This window comes from Otolemur garnettii, unplaced genomic scaffold (genome assembly GCF_000181295.1).
Source record: "Otolemur garnettii isolate 467f Iridium unplaced genomic scaffold, OtoGar3 scaffold00050, whole genome shotgun sequence".
NCBI classification, from domain to species: domain Eukaryota; kingdom Metazoa; phylum Chordata; class Mammalia; order Primates; family Galagidae; genus Otolemur; species Otolemur garnettii.
This window is the reverse complement of record NW_003852445.1, coordinates 646,277-660,898: the sequence shown is the minus strand read 5'-3', so window position 1 is coordinate 660,898 and position 14,622 is coordinate 646,277. Positions and strand designations below refer to the sequence as shown.

General features: G+C 44.1%; 1 protein-coding gene across 1 annotated transcript in view; it reads left to right on the top strand.

The window, feature by feature from the left end:
- RYR3 (ryanodine receptor 3) overlaps positions 1-14,622 on the top strand; it is a 362,708-nt gene that overhangs the window by 288,080 nt on the left and 60,006 nt on the right. Inside the window, exons 66-67 of the mRNA XM_012806300.1 lie at positions 1,451-1,771; positions 4,430-4,670. Coding sequence (XP_012661754.1) covers positions 1,451-1,771; positions 4,430-4,670 — 562 coding nt within the window. The remainder of the gene's footprint in view (positions 1-1,450; positions 1,772-4,429; positions 4,671-14,622) is intronic.

Below are 14,622 nucleotides of genomic sequence, written 5' to 3'. Positions count from 1 at the left end.
GCAAGCATTGTTCTGTCTTTCTGTTAGGCAGTGCAAGCATGAGCGACATTGAAACGTCCCTTTCAATTGGCTGATATTCCTAAAGTCCAAGGAATTTGGTTAGGCTTCTTTTATTTATTAATTCTTCAATTCCTATGGATCTAAAATCCACAGAGGAGAAAGACTTCAGCCCGCAGTGACTCCAGTGACAAAGGGGCTGGTGGGGGGGGGGCTGCAGACATAACCTAATTCACTAACCATAACATCTCAAAGTCTTCTGCTTGATGGTTAGAAAATTTATGAGAACTTTACATTTTACTCCTAACTTCAAAAATGATTTTCTCAAATCTTCCAGTGAAATCGATGTTCTGGGGAAATTCTACACCTTTTTCCCACGGCTTCCTGGACTGCCTGATGCTCCTTGGGTGCCTGATGCTTTTGTTCCAGTTTGAGAAGTTTGGTCTGAGGATGGAGGTTGCATGTGATCTGCTTCCTGGGCCCAGACAGATTCTGTAGGGATCAGTTAGCTCAATGGGCACACATGCAAAGCTTTGAGCCTGGGGTTCTTACTCAGAACTGTCCCATGGCCTCCACACAGAGTCCTTGTAATCTTTTCACCAGTCAGGAACCACAGTGTACTCTTGATCATCTTCCTGTCTTGCAGGAAAGACTGTCCTCTCCCTTAAGGGAAGCCCTTGCTTCTTCTGCTTACAATTCTTGTCTCTGACAACCCTCCCTGATTTAATGTTCAAGCCCGTCTGTTGCCACTTCATCCTGTCTCTCTTGTCCAGTGAAGTGATCTAAGTTGCCCAGAATAAGGAAAAGATAGGGCTAACTCACTATTCCTTTTAGATATATTCCTTCAGAAACATAAAGATGTAAATGATTTGCAGAAACTCCATCAACTCACCTCAGGTCATCCACAGTTCCTACTGTGAAGCCAGAAATCAATGCATGTGTTATTTTTTTTCTTCCCAGATTTCAGCTGGATAGAAAATATTGTTGTCTCTGGTCCCGCTGAAGGAATATTTGATAAAAGGATTTTCTTGTTCCTTTTCTAAACAGTGCAGATGTGATCCAGGTGCTTGAGGCATGACTTGGCAGTTTGTCCTCTCTGATCACTGCCTTTCCTGCAGTGGCCACACGGCCTAGGCAGGCAGGACAGAGGGAGAAGCCCAGAACCCAGCTTTATCACACAGAAGTCTTGTGATCTGTCCCTCAGCGTGGCTCTATTGCAGTCCTGTAAACATTTGTTTGAATGTGTTAAGCTCAGTCTGACATCTAGGAAGCTAACACAGCCTCTGGAAGCTGCCATCTGCACACAGGCATCTGGGGGACAAAGACTCCCCTGCATCCCTGCTCGCTCCTAAGAGGCTCTGGAAAAGGAAGGGTGGGGCAGAGGGAGAGAAGCATGCGCCCACTGTGCTTTTTAATGACTATCCCTTTATTCTTCCTGTACCCTCTCGGTCAGTTCTAGGAATGCCAGACATGGTGGAAGAGATGTGTCCTGACATCCCCCAGCTGGAAGACTTGATGAAGGAAATCAACGACCTGGCTGAGTCAGGGGCCCGGTACATGGAGATGCCACACGTCATTGAGGTGGTCTTGCCCATGATCTGCAACTACCTGTCCTACTGGTGGGAGCGGGGGCCCGAGAACCTGCCCCCCAGCTCGGGGCCCTGCTGCACCAAGGTCACTTCTGAACACCTCAGTCTCATCCTGGGCGACATTCTGAAGATCATCAACAACAACCTGGGCATCGAGGAAGCCTCCTGGATGAAGCGCATCGCAGGTACCAGGGCCTCTGCTCCCCAGTCCCCCCAGCCAGGGGCCAAGAGAGCTGGGTTCTCTTTCCATTTCCATTACTAAGCCCACAGTGGTGTTGAGCAAGCTCTATTCTATATTTAAACCTCCCTCCTCCACCCTTCCCCAGTTGCTTAACAGGAAAAAGAATTGATGTATCCTCTAGAAAAACTTCTAGGAGCAGATGCCCCTGCCTCATGCCAATACTAATCCAGGCCCCTGAAATCTCTAGGAAGCCCTTCTAAATAACCACACAAGTCCAGTGAGAATTGCTTTATTTATTTTTGGTACTTAAGAATCTCATTTGCTCTTACAGTAATAATTGTCCATAATTTTCTTGGTAAGTGATCCTGTGTGTTTCCACATATATCAAATTCACACTCCTCCAGGTTGCACTCTAAGTTTCCTAATGCCACTCCGCACTTGTGTTTCACATTGTGCTTTCCAAGATACTCTCTGAATGTAGGCTCCTGGTAGCAGCACTTTGTTTTGTTTTTTGCTTTGTGTGTGTGTGTGTCTCCCTAAAATTCCTTGCATGCAGTAGGCTCTTTGGTCTTAGCCAATTTTCTGTTCTTGAAGCAACCTTAACAAAAAAATAAGGTAGGCTTGGGAAATGAATAACCATGATTTTCACAATCAGGAAACCACAAATATTTAGTGTCAAACTAGAGTCCAGGGACATAGATACTAAGACAAAGTCATTGCTTTTGATGGACCTGCAATTTAGACAACAGCGTCCACTGGTGACCGCTTCTTCCATGTAATCTCTTATCCCATGAACTACAATGGCTAACCTAAAGGCAGCTAGTAACCCAACACTGAGTATTTACTTTCCTGAGTCAATGAACAGATATTATTCTACAAGACCAAGGAAGAAAAGTTCCTGTCCACTTCCTGTCTCAGAAATGAACTGAGATCAAAATTATAAATATTTTGGGGACTGAGAGCTGCCAAACAGCATGGGCATCTGCGGACATATGAATAAATAGGGTTGGTATTCCTGTCTTGCCCATTAGCTCTTGACCATAAGGCAATTTTTTTTTTTTGAGACAGAGCCTCAAGCTATCCCCCTGGGTAGAGTGCTGTGGCATCAAAGCTCACAGCAACCTCCAACTCCTGGGCTCAAGCAAGTCTCTTGCCTCTGCCTCCCAAGTAGCTGGGACCACAGGCGCCCACCACAACGCCCAGCTATTTTTTGGTTGCAGCCATCATTGTTGTTTGGCGGGCCCGGGCTGGATTTGAACCCGCCACCTTAGGTGTATGTGGCTGGCACCTTAGCCACTTGAGCCACAGGCGCGGAGCCAAGGCAATTTTTTAATAAGCTTTAATTTGTAAATCTGAATCAAGGGAAGGCAGGAGATCAAAAAATCTTCTACCTTACCTCCCTAGAGGTGCAGAGAAGGAAAATGTCATGGCATGAGGGCACTGATGGAAATTGAATGTTGGCCTGTTCCTCCACTGGTGAACCCCAGATCTCATTTAGTCCGGCCACTTAATTCCTGACTGAATTAAAGTGACTAAACAAAGTCAATTTGAAATTGTAACCCCAAATCATCCACACCAAGTATAGCCATTCTAATTGTATATTCAAGGCAGACCTCAGGGAAAGCTAACAGGTTACCACCTCTTGGTGAATACATCTCATCAGAGAGCTGCCTTGACCTTCTCTTTCTAAAACTATCCTTTTTATAAAAGTAAAAAAATAAGGGAAAGTAAGATTAAAAAGAAAAATTGGTGGAATCTAGGCATTCCAATTGAATTTCTCTAACCTAAGGGAACCTTGAAAGACACATATCAGTGCACAATGGTTCATGACTCCTACTCATTTTATTCTACTTATTTTTTTTCTTGCAATTGTTCTGATCTTGATCTTTAAAAAAGATATGCTATAACATTGGTCTAATTCATAACAAAATAATATATAATCAATAGGATATAAGAAATATACATATAGAGTTTTATCTTTCTCTTTACGAAGGTCAAAATCATAGCCCCACTGATTGCTTGTTGATACTTTTCAATGTCTGGTGGTCACCCCAGCCTCTTAGTGTTCATTAATAGCTGGTATCAATATCATCTGCCTTAGTTGGGGCCCAGAGGAGCTTCCAGGCAGTAGCTTGGAAGTTCTCAGGTATTAAGGGCTAAGAACAGTGGTTAGATCAGTGAAAAACTATAGTTTTTTCTACAGAATAACCAGAAAGCATATTACTGAGTACCTATTCCTCAGCTCAGCAGAATACTGGTTATCATGAATGAAATGCTCCCTTCAGGGAGTTTAAAATCTTGCTAGTGAGTGAAAACCAATGTGAATATCTATAAAATGATCCAAGAGCACCAGTGAGGAAGAGCTAAGAGGTGTGGCCTGCCTGGGCCATGCATGAGGAGTTCAAGGGTGGCAGGGCTCCCCAAGGTCTGGAGGAGCAGGGGGAAGAATACACACCTTGTCCTATCATGTCCTGGTCCCCCAACCCCCAAGGAGGCTTTATGAGAGGGAAGTGGCAAAGAGGTCATCAGGGAGGGGAGCACGAGGCAGGTACCCCCGGAGCTGATGGGTCTCCACAGCCTCACCTTTCAGTGTTACTTCTTTCCTTTTCACCAATTGTCATGACATGGAAATGAGAGGGAAGCCCTTTGTTTGTAAACACAGTGTACGCCCAGCCTATCATCAGCAAAGCCAGGCCAGACCTGCTGAGAAGCCACTTCCTCCCGACTCTGGAGAAGCTGAAGAAAAAGGCCGTCAAGACCGTGCAGGAAGAGGAGCAGCTGAAAGCTGACAGCCGGGGGGACACCCAGGAGGCAGAGCTGCTCATCCTGGACGAGTTTGCAGTCCTCTGCAGAGATCTCTACGCCTTCTACCCCATATTGATCCGCTATGTGGACAACAGCAGGTATGGAGGAGACTTTGCCCTTCTCTGGAGATAATCTGGGCAACAAATTAGGATAGAAAGATGGTATTGGGTTGTGTTAATGGTGAGGTGAAGGAAGATGATAGCTACCACCAACAGTCCCTAGTGTCAGACCTCTGGGAAGTGCTTTCCTTGAACAGTGATTCTGGGTGGTGTGTGGCATAGCCACCTCCTCTGTCCTTACAGGCTACCATAGGCCAGAGGGAGTTGGTCAGATAAAGGTAGAAGTGACCCACTTCTGCCCCTCTGCAGTTCACTCACACATCCATTCAATCAATACTACTTAACTGTGTGCCAGGCACTGTTCTAGGTATTGGGTGATAAGAGAGAATAGCAGGAGCAATGCTCTCTGGCCTGGGAAGCTCTCAGGCTGGGTGTAGGGGAGTATAGACAATAAACAACCCATATAAATACATTATACAGAGCAGGGTGAGGAGAGGTAGGAGTGCGACAGTAGGATGGAGTCACCGATTTTTAAATAGGATGTTACTGAGGAAGCAGCATTTGAGCAAAGACCAGAAGGAAGCGATGTCAGGAACCATAAAGGTCTAGAGCAAGGGTGTTTCAGGAAATATCTGGTGCAAACCCTGAAGAAGGATCCCAAGGAAGCCAGAGTAGCTGGAGCAGAGTGAGGCAGGGGAAAAGCAGTAGGGGACACTGGGGAAGTGGCAGGGGGCCAATGGTGCAGGCCTTGGAGGCTACTATAAGGACTCTGGCTTTGACCTTGAATGAAATAAAAATCTGGTGGAGATTTTGACCAAATCTGTGATGGGATGGAGGCTTCAGATGATCCAGACTAGCGCTGATGGTGATCCATAGAGACAGAAAGAGGATTCGCCTGCCAGGGGCTGGAGGCAGGGAGAGAGTAAGGAGGAGAGACTGCTTAATGGGATTGGGGTTTCCTTTCAGGGTATGAAAATGTTCTTGAACTGGATAGTGACAGTAGTTGTACAACATTGTAAATGTTCTAAATATCACTCATGGCAAATTTTACGTTATATGGACTTTACCACAATTGAAAAAAGAAGTTGATGGTGGCTAAAGCCAGGTGGAAGCATTGAAGGTTGGCAGAAATCCTAAGATTCTGAGTCTCTTTGGAAAGTAGAGCCTTTAGATTTTCCAGATTGTGGACCAGAGAAAAGAGAGTTAAAAATGATTCTAGGAGGTTTTCATGGCCAAATGGAAGATGGGTTCCAGCAATTGGGTCGAGAAAGAATGTAGGCAAAGTACTTGTTTTTCTTTTGAAGAGAAAATCAGGAGATCACTTTCAGACTTGTTAAATTTGTGAATGAATAGCTACCTATTCAACATAAAAATGAAAATGTTGAGTGGGCAGTTGAATATAACAGTCCCAAAAGGTCTGGTGTAGATGTAGGAATTTTAGAGTCATCAACACTTTAACAGTTACATCCCAAAGGAGGGAGTCAGGGATTAATCCCCACCATGTTTTGTTTTGCATATTTGTTCACGTGGAACAACAGAACATTTATTCACAAGGAAAACAAAACATCAGTGGAGTCAGTTCTGACCCCACCATTTGGAACACAATAATGTAGTCTTTAAGGACTATGAACCTGGGAGAGATGAGGGAGCAAGGGGAGAGTTCCGAAGACTGAGCCCTTGTGCTCCCCAACCCTAAGAGGTCAGGCAAAGGAAGAGGAACAGCAGACGGGCCTGAGAGAGAGCAGCCAGTGAGATAGAAAGAAAACCCACAGAAAGTGGTGTCCTGGGTACCAACTTCACAAATGGCTTCCAGAAGGAAAGAATGACCTGCTATTTCAAATGCTGCTGGTAAATGACATGAGAACTGAGATCAGGTCATTAGATCAAGCAGCATGGAAGTTATTGGTGACCCTGACAAGAGCAGTTTCAGTGGAGCATTGGAGATAAAAGCCCCTTTGGAGTGGGTTAAAAGAGAGTTGGAGAAAAGGACTTGGAGGCAGCAATACAGGCAACTTGTTCAATATAAACAAGAAGAGAGAAATAGGTTACTACTAGCTAGAAGTAGAAGCATGGCCAAGGGAGGAGTTTTTAAGATGTGAGACTTGTCGGTTGTTTCTTTGCCAATGGGAATGATCAGCAGATGGGAATGTGATTGTGTAAGAGAGAGAATCTCTAATGTGGGGTTCTCAAACAGGCCACAGAAGTTCTAGGTCATTCATCCACAGCAGAAGGCAGAGCCCATGCGTGCTGATGCTGGGTAAGAGCGTGTATCTATACATATGTGCTTGCATCCAGAAGTGGATAGATAGATGGAGGGCTGTAGGAGTCCTTTTCTGGTTGCTTCCATTTTCTCAGGGAAGTAGAAAAACAAGGCTGAGAGTGAAGATGGGGAGAAGGTGTTGGAGGTTTGAGGAATAACAGAATGTGTGAGTTGGCAAGGAGAGTGGAGAAGTGGACAGAGCAAAGAAGTGTGGGCTGGGGCGGCACCTGTGGCTCAAAGGCATAAGGCACCAGCCCCATATGCCAAAGGTGGGGGGTTCAAACTCAACATGGGCCAAAAACTGCAAAAAAAAAAAAAAAAAGGCACGGGCTGCTCACCAGGCAGCATTAGGAGCCCCACTCGAGATCTGTGGCCATGAATGCAAAGTGAGATCCACCAGCAAGGTGTCTTCTTCTCCAGCCAAATTCAGCTGCCAGGAATAGGCCCACAGTTACAAGAGAGTTGGGGTTTTCCAAGGTCGGGGCTTTGCAAAGTGTGCATGACAAAAATGGATCAGAGAGTGGAAGGTATGTGTAAGAAGATAATTATAAAGATTTAGCATGGAATTTTGGCTGGACCATGAGGAAGGCAGTGAGAACATAGGAGGCTCATAGCCATGAACAGACAAAGGATCAAAAGATTGCTGATCCCAGTAGGGTCTAAGGATTGTTGGAGACTGGGTACCAGATAGGAGGGGGTGATGAGAGAGCAAGATGCATGAATTTAAGATTATGGAATATGGGGAGGTTATAGTTGTTGGTAATGACCATGGGATTGTGTACTGAGGCAGGTGGAGGACAAGATCTTTAGAGACAAGAACAATAAACTGACAGGCATGGTGCTGGGAAGATCATAAACACATAAATTAAAGTGAAGAATGACAACTTAGAAAGAATATCAGTGAGAGAGGAGCTCAAAGCACAGATAAATGAATGGGAGTGGCTGGGCTGGGTGGAGAACTTGGTGTAGTCCAGTGAGATGAGATTCAAAACTGGGAGGCTTTGGGGAAAACTTCATTGTGTGTACCTCTGCTGTAACAACTGGGTACCATTTAGAGGAGAAATAGGAGAGAGCACAATGTGATGAGTTTACCCAAAGCTGCTGCACCTTTTTCTCAAGACCTCTTCCCTAAGCTCAGTCCTTCAGGGTAGTTGCTCCAAATCCCCCTTCTCTCCCCATTCCTCCCCTTCAGCCCTTCACACTGACTCTGTGTGCCCACCAATTTTTCCCATCCCTGGGATAATGGTTATATGTTCTGCTGGTCAGGCTACGTATCCCAGCTCACTATTATCCCTCCTGTTCTATAGAACTTCAAGGGTTGAAAAGCTTTTATGTCATAATTAGGCAAATTAATTCAGGTAAGGAAATTTTCTATGTAATTCTCTCTTCTCCAAGCCTAATGTGTTCGTTTGGTGCATGAAATTTAATTGAGCTATAATAAATAATTAATTATTTGAGAAATGTGAAGGCTTGAAGGACTGAAAGTCTGTAAAATAAAGTTGTGGACAGGCTGAACATAGACAATTTCACTGAATCTTAAGGTATGACATTAAAGACCCTTGCCCTATTCATGTTTCTTTTTTCTGTAATCAAATACACATTATCTCCCACACCAGTTCTGCAGTTCTCTGACAACAATTCGGTATACAACAATCCAGATTAAATTCTGACACCAACTACCCAAAGTTAGTTTAGATCCCATAGTTCCCAGGCTTAGTGCCAGTTCAGACACCTGCCACAAATGCGGTGCCCAGATTACCCATACAGACCACAAATTCAGGGACTCCCACAATCCCCCTCCCAGGTTTGACGATTCACTAAAACAACTTGTGGAATTCAGGAAAGCACTTTACTTAAAATTATCAGTTTATTAGAGTAGATATATCTCAAGAACATCCAAGTGGAAGAGGCACACAGGGAAATGTAGGAATGTGTAGCAGCTCTGTGCCCTCCCCAGAGCACATCATCCTTCCAGCGGGCCAACATATTTACCAACCTGGAAGCTCCTTGAATCTCATTGTTCAAGAGTTTTTGTGTAAGTTTCGTTATGTGGGCGTGACTGATAAAACATTGCATGGCTCTTGGTGATTGAGCTTGAACTCAATCTCCGGGACTTCTCCCCTCCCCAGAGTTGGGGGTGAGGCTGAAAATCCCACCTGCATGTGCTTGGTCTTTCAGATGACCAGCCCCAAACAGAAGCTACCTAGCCCAGCCCTCAAGGGTCACCTCATTAGTATAAACCCCATTGTGGCCAAAGGGGCTCCTTACAAATAACAAAAGATACTCCTATTACTCAGGAAATTTCACAGGTTTTAGGAGTTCTGTGCCAGGAATCAGGAGCAAAACCCAAATATATATTTTTATTATATTACACCCTCTTAGAGTTTAAAGCCCTACTAGATAAATTCAGAAATGTTTGATTTTAAACTATATACTATAGATATTGAAGGGACGCAGGAATATTTAGGGGAATACTTGATACCTTTTTTTTTTTTTTGAGACAGAGTCTCACTATGTCGCTCTCAGTAGAGCGCTGTGGCATCAGAGCTCACAGCAACCTCAAATTCTTGGGCTTAAGCTATTCTCTTGCCTCAGCCTTCCAAGTAGCTGGGACTATAGGTGCCCAGCTATTTTCTGTTGTTGTTGTAGTTGTTATTGTTGTTTGGCAGGCCCTGGCTGGGTTCAAACCCACCAGCCCCAGTGTATGCAGCCAGTGCCCTAGCTGTTGAGCTACAGGTGCCGAGCTCATTTGCCCTTTTTGAGTGGTACCCTATTCTGCTATAGCAGGAAATAGGTCTGGATATACTCACTTCAGCATTTATTTTATAAGGTAAATTGTACTTATTTTAAATAATTTATATAAGATTAATTATATTTAGCATTTCAAAGTAAACACCTTACATACATAATCTCTTTCTCTCTCTCTCTCTCCATATATATGAATGAATGTATAAACACACACATACACATATAGGGTGCCAAAAAAAGGTCTCCACATTTGATGAAAGAAAAAAATGTATATACAGTTTTTTGGCACCCTCTGTATATAAGGAAATTATAATACTTACCTTTGCAAAAGAAATGCTGCTTTGAGGGTCATCAGTTTAGTCATTTTCAGTAAAAAATTATATTAGCAGTCTAGAGAAGGAATTTGTTAAAGTTTGAAGTGAAAACAAAAATAAGAGTAAGGTTGCTCCTGGAATAGCTCTTTAATTGCATTCGTCACTATCGACGATCAACACTCAAGACAGAGTATGTTCTACTTACCCAGGTTTTGACAGTTGCTAAAAATGGCAATGTCAGAGAGTCTTTGAGATCATCATTAATTCATTCATGCCCACTTTTCAATCTGTTCTTTCCTGAGCATCATGTCATATGAGCCCTGCATAGAAATACATCCTTCCACTGTGGGCGCCTTTACCTTCATCAGATCCTGTTTTTATCCAAAAATATTTACCTGGCTTTAAATCATGGAATTGTGGCATTGGCAGGGATAGTTGAGGTCACCTCATCTTACCTCCAAGTGGATGAATACATACCTGTTCCTTTTTTCCAAGCAGAGGATTTCCTGCCTCTCTTTGCCCACAACTGGCTATCAGAGGAGTGGAGGGCAAAGACGACAGACACAGCATTGCTTCGTGCAGTCCCACTCTGGTTTAGGGCAGCTCAAATCATCTCAACCCAGGCTGTGACTCTCACCCATCGGCTCTAATTTTGCTCTCAGGAACCACACAAAATTAATTTCTCTTGTTGCACTCTCTAAATATTGAAGAGAGCCATCTTGTGCTCTCCTCGGCCCTGCTGTCCTTGTCATAATAAACCCTTGTGCAGCCTTCAGCCTTGACACGGCAGTGTTTGAAGCATCTTTGGTATCTGGAACACTTTTGTAAAGAGACACTTCTGTGGGTGAGTGTTCGACCTGAAGCCGACCCCGAATGAGAGAGAGCTCCAGGCGAGGTGTGCCCAGAGCAGGGCACGTCAGCTCCCTGTCTTCTCAGGCCAGGAGACCGAAGTTAAGACACATCCAACAAGTCTGTTGATAAGAGACAGTGGCTTCATGGCCTCCTTTCTGAGAATCAGGAACATAGAAATGAGCTTTAACTAGTGTGATTTGGGGGCGGGGGGGGGATGACAACCCATCCCTCAAACTGTAGAAGGGAATCAGAGTAAATCCTGGACAGTGACTGGCTGGGCCCAGGTCCCCTACAGGAGGCTTTGGAACAAAGCTGGAAAAGCTCTTCCCTCCAAGTCAGGCACCATGGGAGCATGGCGTTACTTTCTTTCAGAACCTGATAACTTGTCTTTTTGAAACTGGAAGTCAGAATCTCCTTACTCTTGCCAGCACCCAAGATTCTGTTATGCATCTTGTTTTCTCTGTTAATATGCTCAGCCGTTTCGTTCCCTTGGGTTGCCTCTACCCTCACCTCCATATGGCAGATTCTCAGATCATTACCTCCAAACTCATCTTTCTTCCCTGTCCACAGCCTTGCATTTTCCAATTGCCTTTTGACAGCAAGAAGTGCAAACGATAAGAGAACCCATAGATCAGCTAAATATCTCCAAAAGTACCTAAATAGTGACAGAGATGGTGAATCCCATGGAAGACGGATAGCTGGGAGCAGCCGAGGGAGACACCTGCTTGCTTCCCATGAAGGCCGAGATAGTATGAGCAACATGGAAAAGGAGGCTTGGGATCTTCTTTCTCCTTTCAATACTTTTCTCCTCTGGCTTGAGGGAGAGTGCAGAGAGTTTGTGTGCCTGGGGGTTGGAAGGGGGGGGAGGCACGTAGGAGATATTTTCCTTCACACTCACCACCATGAACTTGAAAAAAGAGCCTCACTAGAGCTAAAGAGTAAAGATTTTCATCTCTCTCACCTTCTCTCCTTCATGAGAAGGACCTGCTTCTAACTTTCTTTAGAAATGCTGTAGACTTTCTCTTTGTTCTTCCTAAATAAAAGCTCTTTTTGTTACCCTGAAAAAAATTTAAGAACAGGCCAGGCACAGTGGCTCACTCCTGTAATCCTAGCACTCTGGGAGGCTGAGGCAGGTGGATTGCTTGAGTTCACAGGGTTCAAGACCAGCCTGAGCAAGAGCAAGACCCCATCTTTCAAAATAGCCAGGTGTTGTGACAGGCACCTGTAGTCCCAGCTGCTTGGGAGGCTGAGGCAAGAGAATCACTTAAACCTGAGATTTTGAGGTTGCTGTGAGCTGTGACACCATAGCACTCCATCTAGGGTGACAAAGGGAGACTCAGTCTCCAAAAAAGAAAATAATAATAATAAAGTAAAAAATCTGCCTCATAGAAGTAAAGAGTAAAAAAAAAAAAAAAATAGAGTAAAAATCTGCCTCATAGAAGAAGGGTGGCCAAAGCAAAATTGGTTCAGCTTCTGCAGTTTTACCTGCTTCCCACATGAAGGCAAAGAGGTCAAAACCTCGTCTTAACTTCCTCCAGGAAATGTTCTTAACATTGTGTTGTGGGTGCTCTTGCTGCCCACATTCCCTTTCCTTGGCAGGACAGGATATAACCCTTGCCCTCTGCCACTCAAGGCAGAATAGAAACCTACCAAGCTCATTTAAATCAAAACACTAAGAAATGAACAGCTGGCAGTTCTGATCAAAACTCGACACTTGACCCTGCACTCTGGAAGGTGCTCCTGAAAAATCAATATGAAGGAAATCAACAAGCATTACCACCCTGGAGCCTCAAGTTTGAATTGCTTTTGGCTCCTAGTAATGGACAACAGACTGCAGTGGCTTAAACAACTGAGAAATTTAATTTCACACATAAAAGAAATCAAGGGCCAGTATGGCTGTCACTCATGAGAGACCCTCCCTCCCCTGTCTTTATATCCGTAACACTGGCCACCGTCTTCAAAGTTACGGGTGTGATACGCCAGAGTTCCAGCCTTCATATTCCCATTCCAGACAGGGAGAAGGAAATCAACAGGAGAAAGGCAAAAAGTCACCTTTAGCTATCTGATCCCTTTTTAGAAAGCTTTTCTAGGAGGCTCTTCTAACTTCTGCTTACATCGTATTGATCAGAACTTAGTTACACGGTTGTGGCTCAACAGAGGCTGGGTAAAGTGATCAGCAAGGTGTGTTGCCACACTGAACAAAAATGGGCCTTGTTCCTGTGGAAGAAAAGGATCAGGATTGGGTAGACAACGATAGTGTCCACTACATGCAGGAGAGGCTACTTGAACTGGAAAACAAGAGATCAGGTAAGGCTGGAACCCAGGGCAATAAGAATTCCAGAACAAGAGAGGGATCCCAAAGGGATCTTGGCCTGATGAGTCTGCCAGGCGGTCTTCACAAATGGGCAGGAAGTACAGGCTGCCAAGAGAAGTTCAACCTAATGTCCCAGGGTTTAGGGGACTGACTTTTGATAGCTGTTAGACCAGTGGGCATCAGGTTTTTCAGACCATTTGTGAGAACCGATTTTTTTAATCTAAGACAGATGATAAACTATTTAATTTCTGTGTCACTATGATATTGTTATGTAATAAAAACTCACACTTGGTTTTTATCCTCAGTTCTGAATTTCCTAAGGGTTGGAGTGAGAAGAACATCTTTTGTTATTTATAATAAGCCCCTTTCAACCATCCCTGAGTTTATTCTTATGAGATGACTCTTAGAGGATAAGGACCAGTTGCCACAAGGACCAACCCTTTCAGCCCTATCCCTACTCCTTCACCAACCCCACCACTCATCACCCACCTTGGAGGATGGAAGAAGGACTAGATATTGAGTTTAATAACCAGTGGCTAGTGATTTCACCAGTCATGCCTGTATAATGGAGTCTCCATAAAAACCCTAAGCTTGGGCTTTGAGACTTCCTTTTTGATGAACACATGGAGGTGCTGGGTGGGTGGCATACCCAGAGGGGATGGAAGCTCCCCGCCTCTTCCCCATACCTGTCCTCTTCATTGCTTCTCTTCCATATGGCTATTGCTGAGTCTGAGTCATATACTTTATAATAAACCTGTAATACTAAGTAAAGTATTTTCTGGAGTTCTGCAAGCTTTTCTAGCAAATTATTGAACTCAAGGAATGGTCCAGTTTATAGCCAGTTGGTCAGAAGTACAAGTCACAGCCTGGTGTCTAAAGTAGAAGGCAGTCTTTTGGGACTGAGCCCTTAACCTGTAGGATCTCTATTAACTCCAGGTAGTTAATGACATAATTGAATGGTAGCACATCCAGTTGGTGTCTGGAGAGTTGGAGAATTGATTGGCGTGAGGGACAATCCCACACATTTGGTATCAGAAGTGCTGAGTAGAAGAGCAGTGTGTTTTTTTAATTGCTCTATGCAGACATTTGAAAATGGCAAGTCACCCAGCCCTTTAAAAATATGATTTACTTCAAGTACGTAAGATACTTAGGGGCAAGACAACTTGTAGAAAATGACTGAACTCTGCTACAGTTTAGCCTGGTTGCCTTTTTAAAAAGAAATACGTAATGGTTATTTATAGGGGATTTTCAAACCATTTTAGAGAGAGTGGGAGATAACTGTCTCTGCATATAAACTTAAAATCACAATGACAATATATTAAAAATTTCATTCATAGGGCGGTGCCTGTGGCTCAAAGGAGTAGGGCACCAGCCTCATATGCCAGAGGTAGCAGGTTCAAACCCAGCCCTGGCCAAAAATTGCAACAATAACAAAAAAAAGTATTCATAAAACTGGCTTTGAATAGGAAAAGGAAGAAACTGGCTTTTTTTTTTTTTTTTTTT